Raw genomic sequence first — 15,682 nt, forward strand, 5'->3', positions numbered from 1 at the left:
TATGCAGCTCATAGACTTTTCTATTAGGACAGAATGAATAACGGAATGCCTCTAAAAGGCAATTGCGTTATGGTCCGTGGTAACGGAATCCATAACGCAATTCAGTAAATACCACAACACGAACCCGCACTTCAAAATATGAAATTTGCTCATCCCTACTTTTTACTACTGAGATAGTAGGATAGGTCGTCAATATCAGATTGGCGGAGGTCCGACTCCCGACACCCCTGCTGATCAGCTGATTGAAGAGAAGCAGGGCTCGTACGAGCGCTGCTTTCTCTGCTCTTTTTACCTGCTCTCCGTCGCAGCAATTGCAGTGGTGAGCAGGTGTAATTACAAGTATGGCTTCCCCATTCACTTCTATGGGACGGCTCTGTAGTATTCACTAGAAGTGAATGGGGACACCACTGCAATTGCTGCGACGGAGAGAAGGTAAAAAGAGCAGAGAAAGCAGCGCTCGTACGAGCTCCGCTTCTCTTCAATCAGCTGATCAGCAGGGGTCATCACCTGATCATCACTGCAATTGCAAACAGAGCAGAGAAAGCAGTGCTCGTACGAGCATTGCCTTCTCCTCAAACAGCTGATTGGCAGTGGTGCCGCCCTTGGCCCGTTAGCCAACAATCATCACTTTTTGCAACTCTGATAAATCGCCCCTTTTACCCATGACAGTAATGAGGGGTATGTATGCAGAGTGTCTATCACCCACCTTATATACCCACCGAGCCAGCTCAGCACACGTGACTTCATTCATGAGCCACGTGCTACCAATGTCAAATGTAGAAAGTGATCATGATAATGGGACATTTTCTACCATATTGTATCCATATGCTTATCCCTATGACACTTCAGACATTATTAAGTCCATTCGACCTTTAAAAAAACACGAGTTAAGAAATGGGGAAGGGGGGGGTCCTCTGTTCGGGATCCTCATCTCTTGGCCAGAGCCCTGTCCTGTATGACTCAGACATTGAGTAATGCTTAAAGGGGTTGTCCCACTTCATTAAATCTTATTAACCCAATATACTTTCCCCAATGAACATTTATTCCTATCTATGTCATTAAAAAAAATGCTTCAATCTTCTGCAAACAGCTTCTATTAGAAGCTGTTGTTTACCCTGGTGTCCCATGGATACGGCCGGCTTTTCGCCGGCCGCATCGTTTCGCCGCGCCTGCGCACTACAGGCAAAGAAATAATCGGCCGGCCTCTCCATTACATGAACGCGCACGACCGCGCATGCGCAGTATATCCGCGTCTTAGATAGAGCTGCGCATGCGCGGCAATCCGAACAGTTCGGACGAGTCAGCGGAGTGAGCGGACGGACGTCGGAGGAACGGGATACTGTAAGTATAATATCTGCTGTCCCACTAATCGACCAACGATAATTGTATATTCTGCAATAAGGGGGGTTCATAGGAAATTCAATGGGGGCATTTTTGTGCACAACTGGGGGGCAACTATATTCTATCTATGGACACTGGGGGCAACTATATTCTATCTATGGACACTGGGGGCAACTATATTCTATCTATTGGACACTGGGGGCAACTATATTCTATCTATGGATACTGGGGGCAACTATATTATATCTATGGGCACTGGGGGCAACTATATTATAGCTATGGACACTGGGGGCAACTATATTATATTTATGGAAACTGGGGGCAACTATATTCTATGTATGGAAACTGGGGGCAACTATATTATATCTATGGGCACTGGGGCAAACTGAGTTTTATGCACAATAGGGGCAACTATATGAATTATATGCACAATGGGGGCAACTATATTATATCTATGGACACTGGGGGCAACTATATTATATGTATGCACACTGGGGGCAACTATATGAATTTTTTGCACAATGGGGGCAACTATATTAGATCTATGGACACTGGGGGCAACTATATTATATGTATGTACACTGGGGGCAACTATATTATGGGGGCGGATGGAGGAGGCACTTATGGGGACGGATGGAGGAGGCACTTATGGGGGCGGATGGAGGAGGTACTTATGGGGGCAGATATGCAGAGATGTGTATGTGGCGGTTTAGAATCAATGCGGGTGAAATATAGAATCAGATGTAGCAGAGCTGAATAAGCGCTGTTCAGTCACAGTACTAATGGTGAAGGAAATAGACGGATTTAGCAGAGATGTGTATGTGGCGGTTTAGAATCAATGCTGGTAAAAGAGAAACAGATGAAGCAGAGCTGAATATGCGGCTGTTCTGACACAGTGCTGGTTGAATAGAAAAACAGATGTAGCAGCGCTGTATATGTGGCAGGTCAGCATCAATGCTGGCAAAAGAGAAACAGATGTAGTAGAGCTGAATATGCGGCTGTTCTGATACAGTGCTGTTTGAAGAGAGAAACAGATGTAGTAGAGCTGAATATGCTGCTGTTCTGACACAGTGCTGGTTGAAGAGATAAACAGACAGATGTAGCAGAGCTGAATATGCGGGTGTTCTGACACAGTGCTGTTTGAAGAGAGAAACAGATCTAGTAGAGATGAATATGCTGCTGTTCTGATACAGTGCTGGTTGAAGAGATAAACAGTCAGATGTAGCAGAGCTGTATATGCATCTATAAAGATACATAGTGTGAGGTTTATACACAACTGGAGTACAGCTGTAATGGAAACAAATCTGCATCAGTGCTGGTGGGTGGGGGTCGGTCAAGCTTTTGGGCTAATGTATAATATGGAATTATAGTTTTTGATGCACAGAATGGGTTTGTAAAAGATCAGACAGAGATTTTATGTGTAAAACTGTACACTGAGCTCACTTCACATGGCTCTGAGTGACCATTCCCCTCACAGACACTGCAGACTGATGAGTCATACTCTTCACATGAACGAGCACATAAGAACTCAGTGCTCAGTGTGATGTCATAAGGAGGTGTGGCCGGCCTTCACTCTAGCTGCCTAAGCCCGCCCAGCCTTAGCTGCAGAAAACCAGGAAGTTACCAGCAGAGCTGGCTGCAGGTGAAGCTGATTTAGCAAAGTGGGAAAACCCCTTTAAAGGCTATGGGGCATTTTCTTGAATTCTACACATTTTGAGCTAAAAACATTTTTTTCAATTGGTCTTTATTGAAAGTTTTCAACAGTTTTTTCTTTCTCAGTGCACCTGCCGGCTATGGCTTCCCCCTGCTCGGTGAATACTCTGACAGCTCGATCAGTAGCCTTATCTGTACTTTTCTAACAGCCCATAAACATACCATAGCTAAATTCTGATCAGTTTGATAAGGATTTTACTTCCATAAGTGTTTATGAGCTGTCAGGAGGTCAGAGATAAGAGCTACAGATTGAACCGTCAAAGCAGCAGAAAGTAGACTGCAGAGTAAAAACTGTTGAAAATTTTTAATACAAACCAATTGAAAAAAAATTATTTTGGCCCATAATAAAAAAACATCCCTCAAAGGTGCCCATAGCCTTCAATTTCCTCTATGGAGGTGCTGAAGGGATAGGGAACACTTACCGCACAGCTGATTTCAGGGGTCCAGCAGGAGGACGCTTTTGGAGAAGACCCTTTAAGGAACTGCTGGGTAAGCCCCTCTTGAATACATTATAGTAGGTTCCCCAAAGGTCAGCCTACGCCTCATGGTGACTGTTAACGCTCAGATTTATAGACACGCTAAATATGTGTTATGTATATTGTATGTCAAATTTATAGCATCTGCCTATACATAGATCTTATATAGTCCCATGAAAATCAAATGTGAACCCCCCCCGTGAAGACCTCCTCATTACCCCTGAGATAGATAGGCACGTATTATAGCTTGTGCTGCTAGCATTACCGGCACACATAACAGTGATACCTGATCCTCTCTAAAGAGTCTGTTCTTCATTATACCGCCTGTAAATGATAGTCGCTACGACAGAAGCATAGGCCGCTATATCAGATGCACGTTTAATGTACAGCACATGCTAGGACTCAGCAGGCAGGCGAGTCCAAGCTTCTTAGGGTTAGAAAAATCTTATTCATACCACAGCCTGACCTGACCTGAAGGATGGCACGATGAGCCGCTTTTACCGCTATACAGTACGGATCCAGCTTTGGATTTCAGACTCAGTCTTTTTGGAGTCGTCATGGTTTAAAGGGGTATTCCGATTACATTAAGTTATACCCTGTCCACAGGATAGGGGATAACTATTAGGTCGGTGGGGGTCGTACCACTGGTCATGAGACCCCCTGAAATGAACGGAGCAGCCGGTCCTACAGCAGTCAGCTATCTCCGTAATTCCCATAGAAATTACATTAGCAGCGGCGGGCAGGCCTGACCTGCATAAAAATAAAGGAAGCGTCGGATTCAGCAACCGACCCCAACAGATCCCACTGACTATAATGGGGTCCGTTCGGTTTCTATTCAGGATCCCACTTTTTTAGTGGAGAAAAAAAAAGTTATATTTTCACCACAGTTTTTTGTGTAATCTAAGATGGAGACCTCAAAGCATATCCAGACATGGATATATACATTTTTTGTGCCCAATTGCCCCACCGAGGCACAAGCAAGTCTACCCAGTGATCAGAGAGCTGAGACCTGCTATCAGAGGAGTAGTGCAGCTCAGCTTCAGAGCCTTTGTCCTACTTCTGGCGACACGTAATAAGGAGACGGACACTAGCTTCCACCAATGGCAGGGATCCTCATCACGGTGTGTCCCCTGACTTCCTGATTCACGTCAACCAAAGTGATCTCTTCCTCCATTTTGTTACCGCAGTTGACAAAAAAAAAAGTTGGAGTTGTGTCCTAGGAGTTTGTAAAATACTTTGGGAAGACTATGCGGCCAGTCCTTCCCAACGAACATAATATGTGCCTTTTTTAGAGGATTTTATTTAAAGTTGTAAGCGAACCACAGAGACATAAATCAACCCTGCTGAACGTGGAGGTCTCACATTACACAGTATGTGGCGGCGTTAATTGTATGTTTTTTTTTCATTTTTCTAAAACAACTTGTATTCGCCACTAAATTGACACCCATTATTGCTTTAAATATAACTTGGAGGGCCAGACCTCGGCCTGTTTACTTCCTGCAAAGAAGAATTACCTATAATTTCTGTGCAAGTCATTTATCCCCAGGCAGGACATGGGTTGGTTGACGTGCAGGGCTCGGTACGGATCTGAGCATCTCATGTACAATTCATATTAATTGGAGCCGCTCAGCTCCAGAGAACACTATGAGCCAGGATGAAGCACGATGGTTTGGCATTTAAAGGGGTATTCCACTCTTTTACAAGTGATGGATAGTGGTGGGTGGAAAAAGTGGTCAGTGCAAAACTGAATTATTAAAAGATATGGTATTATAAGACATTAGTGTTTATGACAGGGCAAATTATTTGGGGGAAGGGTGATGTGTCTATAGGGTCCAAGTCCTACAGTGCTGATTTTCATTATATGGTAATATCTAGGGGCGGTGTACTAATGAGGTATGGGCGCCTAAGCCTAGACTGTTTGAAAAATGTTTTTAAAACTACAGTATAGAACTAGAATTAGGGTTTGAATCCCTGACCCTTTTAGAACCTAGCAACACCCCTGGCGACACTACTTGTTCTTCAAGTCCATCGCCAACTTTTCATTCAAGATGTATTGTCCCACTGATATCATTTACTAAAATTACCAAAATACTTAAAGGGGTTGTCCAGGATCCCCCTAGTTTTGAGCTAGCCCCCTTGGGGCTACGTTGACCTAATACAAGAACCATACTTACCTGGTTCCTGCTTCTCTGGTCCTGCTCCCTTTTGTCAATCTTCCAATCCCAGGTTTGTTGACTTCTGGCCAGGCTGCGGACAAACTCACGTGCGTTGCTGCAGCCAATGACTGTCCGCGAGCATCATGTGATGCAGCAGTGATGTCCTGCTTGGGGATACGTCACTGCTGAGGTTGTAATGATGCGTTTGACCCCACCTGCAAGTCAACAGGGTTGGGACTGGAAGATCTCCAAATGTCAGAACAGAGGACCAGAGTGGCAAGGACCAGGTGAGTATGATTCTTGTATTAGATCAAACACTCTAGGAGAGCTAACTCAAACCTGAAGGAATCCTGGACAAACACATTAATGAAAAGCTGTGGGCAGATAGAAAGTCAAATGTGTTCCTCAAGAGGAACACTTTCTATATGACCCACCTAAACCAGTCTGACATCTTCCATTCCATAGTGGTATTTAGAAGGAGATAAGGTGTTGTTTGATTATGGCGAGCCATGAAAATTATGTATCTTCACAATATGTCCTCAATAATATGAAAAACAAGACCCAAAGATGAATATGAAGCCCATGACCACAAATGACGGTGTTTCCGAACAGAGCTACTTTACCTCTTTTGGCTCTGGGAACAAGATCTCAAGTTCATGATCATATGTCACAATGGGGTCTTCAGGGCTGGAAAACCTCTGCAGTTCTGCTTCTATCTTAGCCAGCCTATCAAGGTCACCAGTTTCTGGAGTGTAGCCTTCACCAGGCACAAGCCAAAGAGATACACTGGCCTAGAAAACAGACAGCATTCATCTACAATTCATGTAGACATTTTACGTACATTAAGCACATATATTTCCTACGGCTAGTCTTCTCTGTTTAGCCTTCCTCTATGGCAGGGTGTCTGAGAAAAAAAGATTGCTAGTCTGGCTAGTCCCTGCATTGTATTCTGTGCCTGACCTCTGCCTGTTGACTTGTTCTGTCCTCCTTGATCTCTGCCTCTTTATAGTATTGACCCTGTGCTGCCTGACCTGACCCTTGGCCTGTTTGCTGGATTGAATGACTTCTGCCTTCCCTGACCTTGTCCATTAAATATGATTCTGCCCATCTACTTTGGTGCCACACACCATGTCTCGTGACCCACCCTAGTCAGCTGTCACTGAACAAACACTACTCCAATAGGTAATGGCCTGGTGGTTCTCCTGCGGTGGAGACCAGATCTCTGGGTGGAAAACAAGGGGGCAAGTTATGATGACGCCTTTAGGAGTAGCCTTAAGCCAAATCTGTTCAGTGACACAAGGGGTCCACACCCGCTGTGTTACAACTGATCACTGGATTTCTTTCCCAAGTGAAACCTGGGCAGCAAATAAGCTACCTAACAGGTCCCCCTGGTCCAGCATTATTCTAACCTAACGGTAATTTATAACTACCCGAAATCCAGCACTGATCAATTCACATTTACTCATGTCAAAGCAACACTGACATCTTTGTACCTCAGCAGTCTCCAGATGTGGTTGAATTAATAGGGGTGTCAGGGCGGCCATCATTGCATAAAGAAGTGATTATAATGGATTGAATCTGTTATTTCTTCGTTTGCTGTAATGTGGCACTTAATAAAAACTGCAGCACTTAAACTCTATGACTTACCATGATGTCATCATCACTGCAGCCATCTTGAACATCCCCCAACAGCTGCTCCAGTCGTAACTTTTCGTCATCCATGAGAAGGACATGGGAGCCGGCGTCTTTCACTAGCTTTAATACAAACAGTCAGTCAGATCTCATTAGTGGCCGGCTCCATCCGAGTGATCGTGCACAGCGCTGCCAAACATAACAAGCTTTAACATCACATTTAACAGGAGCGCTAACCAGATTAGCTTCCCGACAACTTAAATCAGGGCCTGCAATCAATGAGCAGTTCCACAAAGACTTCTGACACATAGGACGTCTCTTCAGTGCATTTCTTCTCACCGTGTGAGAGGCTCGTCTTAATAATACATCAACCTTGTTCAACCATAAGAGCCCACTTTATGAAATGACTACAATATGCTCTTCACAACTCAATGACCTCAACGGGGAAAGCCAAATTATAGGGAGTAGCCTGTTTTCTATAGAAGACCCCGGCCACATTACCATAGAAATACATTCAACGTGTTTTGTCAGTTATATATGGCACATTGGCAGAACACATATAAAGACACAATGAAGAGCATTGTATCAGGAGGACAGGGCTCCGAAGCAGAACCTACCACATGCCATTTATAAAACTGGTGTGGGGCCATTGGGACCTCTTAGGCCCAGGTATGACTCTGCATCTCCTAAAGCATAAACCACATCATATGTTATAGGGACCTGGCTACATCAAATTATATACACAATCAAGCCACATTATTATGACCACTTCCTACTTTCGACGTCGGCACGAAGGAAGTCAAGTGTCAGGAGTTGGCTTGGTGTGATGAGCTGTCTGCACACATATCCCTCGTAGCTCTAATGGGTAAAAGGAGTGATTTATCATAGTTAGGGTCCATTCACGCGTCCATAGTGTATTGCGGATCTGCAATACACCCGGCCGGCACCCTCCATAGTACTGCCTATTGCGGACAAGAATAGGACATGTTCTATTTTTTTGCCGAGCCGCTGCCCGGAAGTTCACGGCCGCGCTCCGGAAATGTGGAAGCGGAGAGCACATAGTGTGCTCTCCGCATCCAGTTCTGCCCCATTGAGAATGAATGGGTCCACACCCGTTCCCGATATTGCGGAACGGATGCGGACCCATTTGCGGACGAGTGAATGGAGCCTTACATAAAGGGATGATTATTGGCTTTTGGGCCAAGGGCAGCAGTATAAACTGAGCAGTGTGACCTGTCCGCATGCTGCCGTGGTGAAAGTGTACGGTGAGAAACTGCAGAGCACCATAAGCTATTGATATGTGAGGCTACGAAGGTGCACGAGGACGGGCTGACATTCTACAATGGAGCAGCTCACCTCCAAAATGAACCAGGGGGCTACCAGATATGTGTCTAACACAACCCTACTGCGTATGGGGCACTGAAGCAAACAGATGGTCACTGCACATCTGCTAATGAAGTTGCAGTATCAGAATAGGACCACCACTAATTGGCAAAGGGTTGACTTCTCCAATAAGTCATGTTTTCTGCTTCATCGAACAGATGACGGCATGTCAGACTAGAAACATCAGGGAAAGAACACCCTGCAACCATCGTTGGAAGAACACAAGCTGGTTATGGTCCTAGGGAATGTTTTTCATGGCATTCTCTGAGCCCACTCCTTCATGTGGAAGGCACTCTCTGCTGATTTGGCTATGAATCCATCCCTGCAGATCACAAGCACCCATGCATGATAATTGTCTTTCCTGGGGCAGATAGGATCTTCCAGCAAGACAATGAGACAACCTACCAGGACCTTACGGAGTCACTCCAAGCCCGTCTAACTGCTGTCCGTGCTGCACAAGGTGGTTACTCTAAATATTAGCATAGTAATGTGACTCGACTGTGTATATACGACTGATGCTGCACATGTTGTGGCCCTGATAAGATGGGAAATTCATTCACGCAGGTATCTCTATTTTGGTGATAGATGTACCCTCTTCTAAAAACACAGGGACAAGTCAAAGAAAATAAACTAAAACTGGACTGCTCATCTAAGTGACCAGAAACTTACTTAAAGGGGTTGTCCACTCCTCACTATCTGACTGAGGAAGGTCTGACACCCTGAACCCCAGCCGATCGACTGTCCTGCAGTAGCTCCAGCGCCGGAACTACACAGTTTCATCCATTGTACAGTAGACATAGCTGCTTACTGCAGCACTGTTTCCAACTCCAGGAGGGGGCCCCAAAGTGAACAGACAGCACACCACACATGTGTGGACATCCTCCATTCAGCACCAGGGAACTTCTGAAAATAGCCAAACACTGGTTTGGCTATTTTTAGAAATCCCATAATGGTGAATGGTGGGATGGCATTCACTGCTATAGAACTTCTGAAAATAGGCAAGCTGTTTTGAGAAGTCCCATACCAGTGATGGAGAGTACGCCATGTTGGGTGTTCTCCTTTCACTTCAGGGCCTGATTCTGGAGATAGGAGGGGGTCCCAGCCAGAGGTGGGACCCGGACCTATCTGACCTTTATGACATATTCTAGCAAGATGGAAAGAACTCCTAGATGGAACAACTCCATCAAATCAATAGCACTTTATCATAAGTGTTGAGATGGAAAATAGTAAAAAGCACCTCATGAGATTAACTGCTCTGAAGAGTGTCCTCAGACCCCAAGAAGAAAACGATACCAACAAGATATGAGTGCTCTATAGTCTGTACACGCACCTCAATGTTCCTTTGGATGAAATCGGTTCTTTTATGGTCTTTATTTTTGTGCTTTCTGTGACGTGATCTTTCACTGATGCTCAATAAGTCACCACTTTCAATTCCAGAAACATTACCTAAAACCAGAAGACTAGAATGACTACGCAAACACGCTTCAGTAATGCCCTGCAATCTAGATTAGATAAACCATGACCAAGTACATTACTAATAGCCCCTGGATTACTGTATATGTGATTACTAGGTGATATTTACACCACTGGTAGATTGTCCTCACAGTCATCATCTGAAACGTCTAGTTTTAGCCAGATGGACAATCTATATCAAGGCTAGAGCAGAAGCAGCTTCTATATGAAGGTGTGCGCTTAGGGGGCGTCAAATGTAGGCATTGTCCTGCTATGCGATGACCCTGGGTACCTCGACAGTCTTCTAGGTCCTCATCACAGTCTGCTGGTGGAACTTGAGTGGAAAATAAAGGTGGAAATATTTTCTCAAAGACAGTGGCATCTGCTGAACAAAAGAAAAAAGTTTCCATACGGTATTTCTATTATTGCACGTGAAAAGAAACCGACTTCAGCAATTCCTGTGCCCACAGAGGACATCAGCCTGGCTAGCAAAGACTATACATAGGTGTTGTTCCTTACCTTCACTCTTGGTTTCAGATACCCTAATGAGAGGTGTGCTATGACCATATATGATTTTGCGATACTCTGATGGGCGTTGTTTATGTTATATGTGTCTGCATTAGACGGTTTTAAATTAGTATTATGAGAAATTGGAGGGGTCCTTCACAAAGTTCATAGTAAGGCAAAGGTAGTAGACACATCTGTACACGTAGTATGACATACACAAATATGTCTGTCCTCATTTCCTATTGGCTCAACATGTTCTGAGATCTCTGAACCAAGAAGTCAAGCTTTAAAAAAAAAAAAAAAACTAAAACTGATTTTGCAGTTTTGAGTCATGAGGTATCCATCCTGAATGTGTGGAAACCCAAATTCTAAGGTAACAGTGGACACATCTGTAAATGCCATTGGTGGCTGTCTTTAAGGATGGCAGTCATCCCATAATGCAGAAATCCAATCTCCATTTCACCACCATACCAAGGGGTGACTTTGATGCTTGAGAGAGATTTTTTTTTCTACCCTGAAATATGGGAGAGGCATGGGTTCTATTTGTCCTCCGTTACATTTTCTTTGTCAATAGTGTTTTTGGCATTTGTTTGGGAAAATTGTTTCTAGTGAAGGGGATAATAAATCTGAACCACCTTATATTTAACAAGGTGACAAACAGGAAGGTAACATGGGCTATTCTAGTTAGAAGGTCCAGCAAATGAACATGCTAAAGATCAAGATAATCATATTTCACCATTGCTTGCCTTACGTATTACCAGCCTATGCTCTTCACTGCAGCTCCACTTGGATATGTATATGAGGTTAGAATGGGAAAGCTAACCAGAACTAAAGTGGCAAGGCCAGGTTTAAGCACAGAGTTTCTACAAAAGGACCATAAATGAAGGAAATAACTCAACAGAATTCATAGTGTTCCTGACATAATGGTACATCACAAAGTTATTAGGGCGCCCACAGTACATTTTTAGGACGGTTGACCTGAACGATGAACCCTTGGAAGTCTGAAGTGTCTACCAAAGAGGAGAGTCAGTAGACACATGGTCCAGAGTGAGCTGCAAAATTTGCACCAAAAAATATTTGGTTCCAGATGCATCGTATGTTCTGAAGTCTTTGGTCATGATGGACTGCTATCAGGAGGGCAATGAAGTAGCAAGAAAATTGAGGGAGAAATTTGGTGTTAACATAGCCCACCCAGAAAATGTGATACTAGGACAGGAAAAAGTGAGGAGGAACATGAATTATCAAATAGTCCCGATGCCTCATACACCAAGTGAAATCATAATTAACATAGAAAGGTGCACATGGATAATGTCAATTATATATTGAATGCAGTGGATTTGGACTCCTTATCTACAAGACCAGTAGATGGACAAGTTCTGGAGAAGGACAGGAGATGTAAAGGAATTATCCACAACTTTCATATGTTTGATGGATCAGATAAGTCCATGTAGGATCTATATATATTTTTTTTATGGGAGAAGCTCCCTAAAAGTTTCCTGACCATATCTTCTACCAAAAAAGGATTGGACTCTTGGGTTGAGTGGTATTTTTTGGGTCTAAAAGATAATGAAAGCCAAGGAAATAAAATAAAGTACAGGCTGCGTTTGTACTAGAAGAAGCGCCAAAGACAATGGATGGATTCAAGGACGGGCTTGTGGGTATGACCGCTGGAAAGTCAAACAACTGCTGACCTCACACATACATTGTTGTGGGAACGAGTACATAAAACAGGTGGCACAAGACGGATTGGCTTTGAGGCTGTTTAAAGGCACGTTAATGGACAACTAGAGAAAGCACGGGCCTAAAAATGTCAAACACTCTACTTATCCTGGCAACAAAAACTACAGCTGTATAGGGCTGTTTGGTTCACACCTACCGCTCAAGCATACACAAGTCTACCGCTGTCTAAAGACACTTTTAATGATTTCTGAATGCTTTTCCATACAATCAAAGATGGCTTGGCAATTTTCCGGAGCCCCATGGTGGTGAAGGAGAGAATGGAGAGGATGATGTGCACGTGCTGGACTACGTTCTGATGTTTGAGCTTGGACCACCACTGGTTTCCAGATTGGAAGGACTTTGGCAATAACAGTTGAACGCTGGATGTGCGGCGATCTATCTGAACCAGAATTCTAAGTGAACATGGAAGGTGGGGACCCTGTTAAAGATTTACTTTAGGACCCAGGAACTTCAAGTTACACTTCTAAGAAGTCAGTGTTTTGGTCAGTGATTTCCATCAGTAATTTTGAGCCAAAACCAGGTGTGGTTCTAAACACAGAACAGGAGCAGATCTTTCCCTTATACCTTACGCCCTGGTTTTGGCTCACAATCACTGATGGAAATCAATGGCCAAAACACTGATGTGTGAATGAGTCTTTACACTAGAAAATACACCTTCAAAGGGAACCCATCATCGTGAAAATGCATGTTATAGAGCAGGAGGACTGAGCAGATTGGTATGTAGATGCATTACAATGGTTCCAGAACAATATCTGCTCATTCTGGCCTTAAGAGTCCAGTAGGTGGTTCTACTCAGAGACGGACAACCTTCCCTATATCAATGTGCGTATAGAAATAACTGTTTCTCTCGGAGTAGGACCGCCCAATGGACTCCTGTGCCATAAATCAGCAGGGAATAAAATGACCTAAATGCACTGGCCATCTTCATGGTCTCCACTGCACATGCTCGACCACAATGCATGGACAGAATCGGTGCATGGGTCCAAAGATCTCCCCAGTCATAGCTCCAATTGCTCAGTGGGGGGTGTCTTTTATGCCGCAGCTCTCTCCCTTTCACAGCTTGGGGGGGTCCTTCCCGCTGTGCCTCATTCCCTGTAACTGCGACAGCTTCTAATGGATGCTGGCAGGTGAAAATTTAAACGCAACACGTGCGACCACCTCAGTAAGGTGGACGGTGAAAGAAGGAAAAGAACTAACAGCAGGTGGCGCTGTACAGATACATTCTATTGAATAACTCAGTGGCTATGCTAAATTTCTAATTACACGCAATTGCAAAAGTATTCAGATCTGGGTGCCTTGCCGCTCCTTGCATTCTCTATGGAACTGCCAGAAAGCTGGGTGCTGTTCTCAGCCATCTCCAGTAGCAGTCCCATAGAGAATGAATGGTGCGGCCTCAACTGCTGCTCCATTCATACGGGAGCACGGGACCCCCAATTGTTGTAATCTCTGGGCATCTCAGATCACATACTTATCCCCTTATCCTGTGGAATAAATTCCTAATTTGGGTCACGACTTTAAATTTACTTTTCATAAGGCTACATGCACACGACCGTATGTGTTTTGCGGTCGGCAAATCGCGAATCCGCAGAAAAATACGGATGCCATCCGTTTTGTTTTTTTGCAGGTCCACTAAAACGGACAAGAATAGGACATGTTCTATTTTTTTGGCGGGGCTACGGAACGGACATACTGATGCGGACAGTCACAGTTTTTTGCGGACCCACTGAAATTAATGGGTCCGCATCCTATCCGCAAAAAAAAAAACGGAACGGACACGGAAACAAACAACGTTCGTGTGCATGTAGCCTAAAGGAAAGAGGGAAAAAGGAAGGGAACCGCAGAGGAGAGAAGTATTATCTGCCTTAAAGGGGTTATCCAACCCCTATAATGCCCCTAAAAATGGCCAGGCCCCTCATACAGGTTGTACTTGCCTCGCTGCCCGGCACCCACGTCTCTCCTGACGCCCGCTGCTGCGTCTCCCTGTCGCCCGGATCAAAACGTCTGGCGATGGGGAGTGGGGGGTGGCCCAGCCGATTGCAGGCCGTGATGGGAACGAGCCTCCTTAGCGTCAATCGAGATGGTAGGGAAGCTCATCCAAATCGACGACGAGCAGATGATGCAGGAGCGACGTGGGTGCTGGGAAGCGGGGTAAGTACAACCTGTATAAGGGGCCCAGGCATTAGAGGGGTTGGATAACACCTTTAAAGGGGTTGTCCTTGGTGACCACGGAAAAGGCAGCGGCACTCTTCTAAAACAGCTGATCAGCGGGGGTCCTGGGTGTGGGACCCTCCACCGATCAGATACTGATGACCTATCAAAAGGATAGATAATCAGTATTCAAATTTTGGAATACCCTTTTAACTGCTGCCCGCCGCTCCCTTCACTGAATCCTTGTCTCTCAAACTCTGCACTTGTTCTGCTGCAGCCAATGACTGGCCTCAGCAGTGATGTCATGGGAATACGTCACCATTGGCTGCAGCAGTGCATGTGACCCTATCTGTGGCGGAAGTTGACATATGGGGACCAGAGATCCAGTGGAGAGAGTTTGAGAGACATGGAGCAGGTAAGTATGGCCGGGGGACGAAACCTGGACAATCCCTTTAATACTTTCTGATTTTGGCTTCAAGAAGACCCGCACCCTAAAAGATTTTGACCCCGCAGTGGATGCCGATTCCCAGTGACTACAGCTTTTATTCCACTTCGTTTGGAGGGGACCTGCATCCCTCAGCCTCTGCAGGTAACATACCGTACAGCAGCCCGATCCAGGAACGTATGGAATGTTGTGCTATCCTGATAAAGATCGACATCGGGGAGGACAATGGAGCACTCACTCCGGTCACCTGACTCCAATTTCCAAGACCCCAGAATTCATTTTAAAGGTTTTCTATAAGGGATCAAGTAAAATCCAGCAGCTTAACGGTCTTTACAAGGAATATTGAAGGATAGAACGCAAACCAAGAATCCTTTTTTACATACGAGACCGGCAACCTTTCTCCCGCCTGGTCCTAAGCCAGGGCCTGCTTCCAGGTTATCTGCCGGGAGGTGGAGACAATTCAGACTGCTCATCCGAGACCGAGACTATAAGGTTACGGATTCAATAAAGTTAACCCTTTCAGAGGCTACCCGTGAATTTATATGGCAAATCCTGGAAACGAAACCTGTCTCCATGAAAATGCGCGGTAATCTGCAGTCGGCATGTCATAGCGCAGGAGAAGCTGAGCAGATTGAAAGGGGTTGCACAACTTTTAATAAGGGTCGGGGTGGGTGCACCTAAGAGTCAGG

The 15,682-nt window shown here is 44.9% G+C and overlaps 1 protein-coding gene across 2 annotated transcripts in view; it reads right to left on the reverse strand.

Annotated features, from left to right (window-relative positions):
- Nucleotides 1–15,682, reverse strand: part of FSIP1 (fibrous sheath interacting protein 1) — a 45,976-nt gene that overhangs the window by 12,517 nt on the left and 17,777 nt on the right. The window contains exons 5-8 of one of the 2 annotated variants that reach the window (XM_040411342.1): nucleotides 10,446–10,535; nucleotides 10,032–10,147; nucleotides 7,334–7,441; nucleotides 6,310–6,477 (exon numbers count right to left, since the gene is read on the reverse strand). In XM_040411342.1, the coding sequence (XP_040267276.1) occupies nucleotides 6,310–6,477; nucleotides 7,334–7,441; nucleotides 10,032–10,147; nucleotides 10,446–10,535 (482 nt within the window). Of the gene's footprint in view, nucleotides 1–6,309; nucleotides 6,478–7,333; nucleotides 7,442–10,031; nucleotides 10,148–10,445; nucleotides 10,539–15,682 lie in introns of both variants that reach the window. The other variant, XM_040411341.1, reaches the window with a different exon arrangement.

This window comes from Bufo bufo, chromosome 11, assembly GCF_905171765.1.
Source record: "Bufo bufo chromosome 11, aBufBuf1.1, whole genome shotgun sequence".
In the NCBI taxonomy this organism is placed as follows: domain Eukaryota; kingdom Metazoa; phylum Chordata; class Amphibia; order Anura; family Bufonidae; genus Bufo; species Bufo bufo.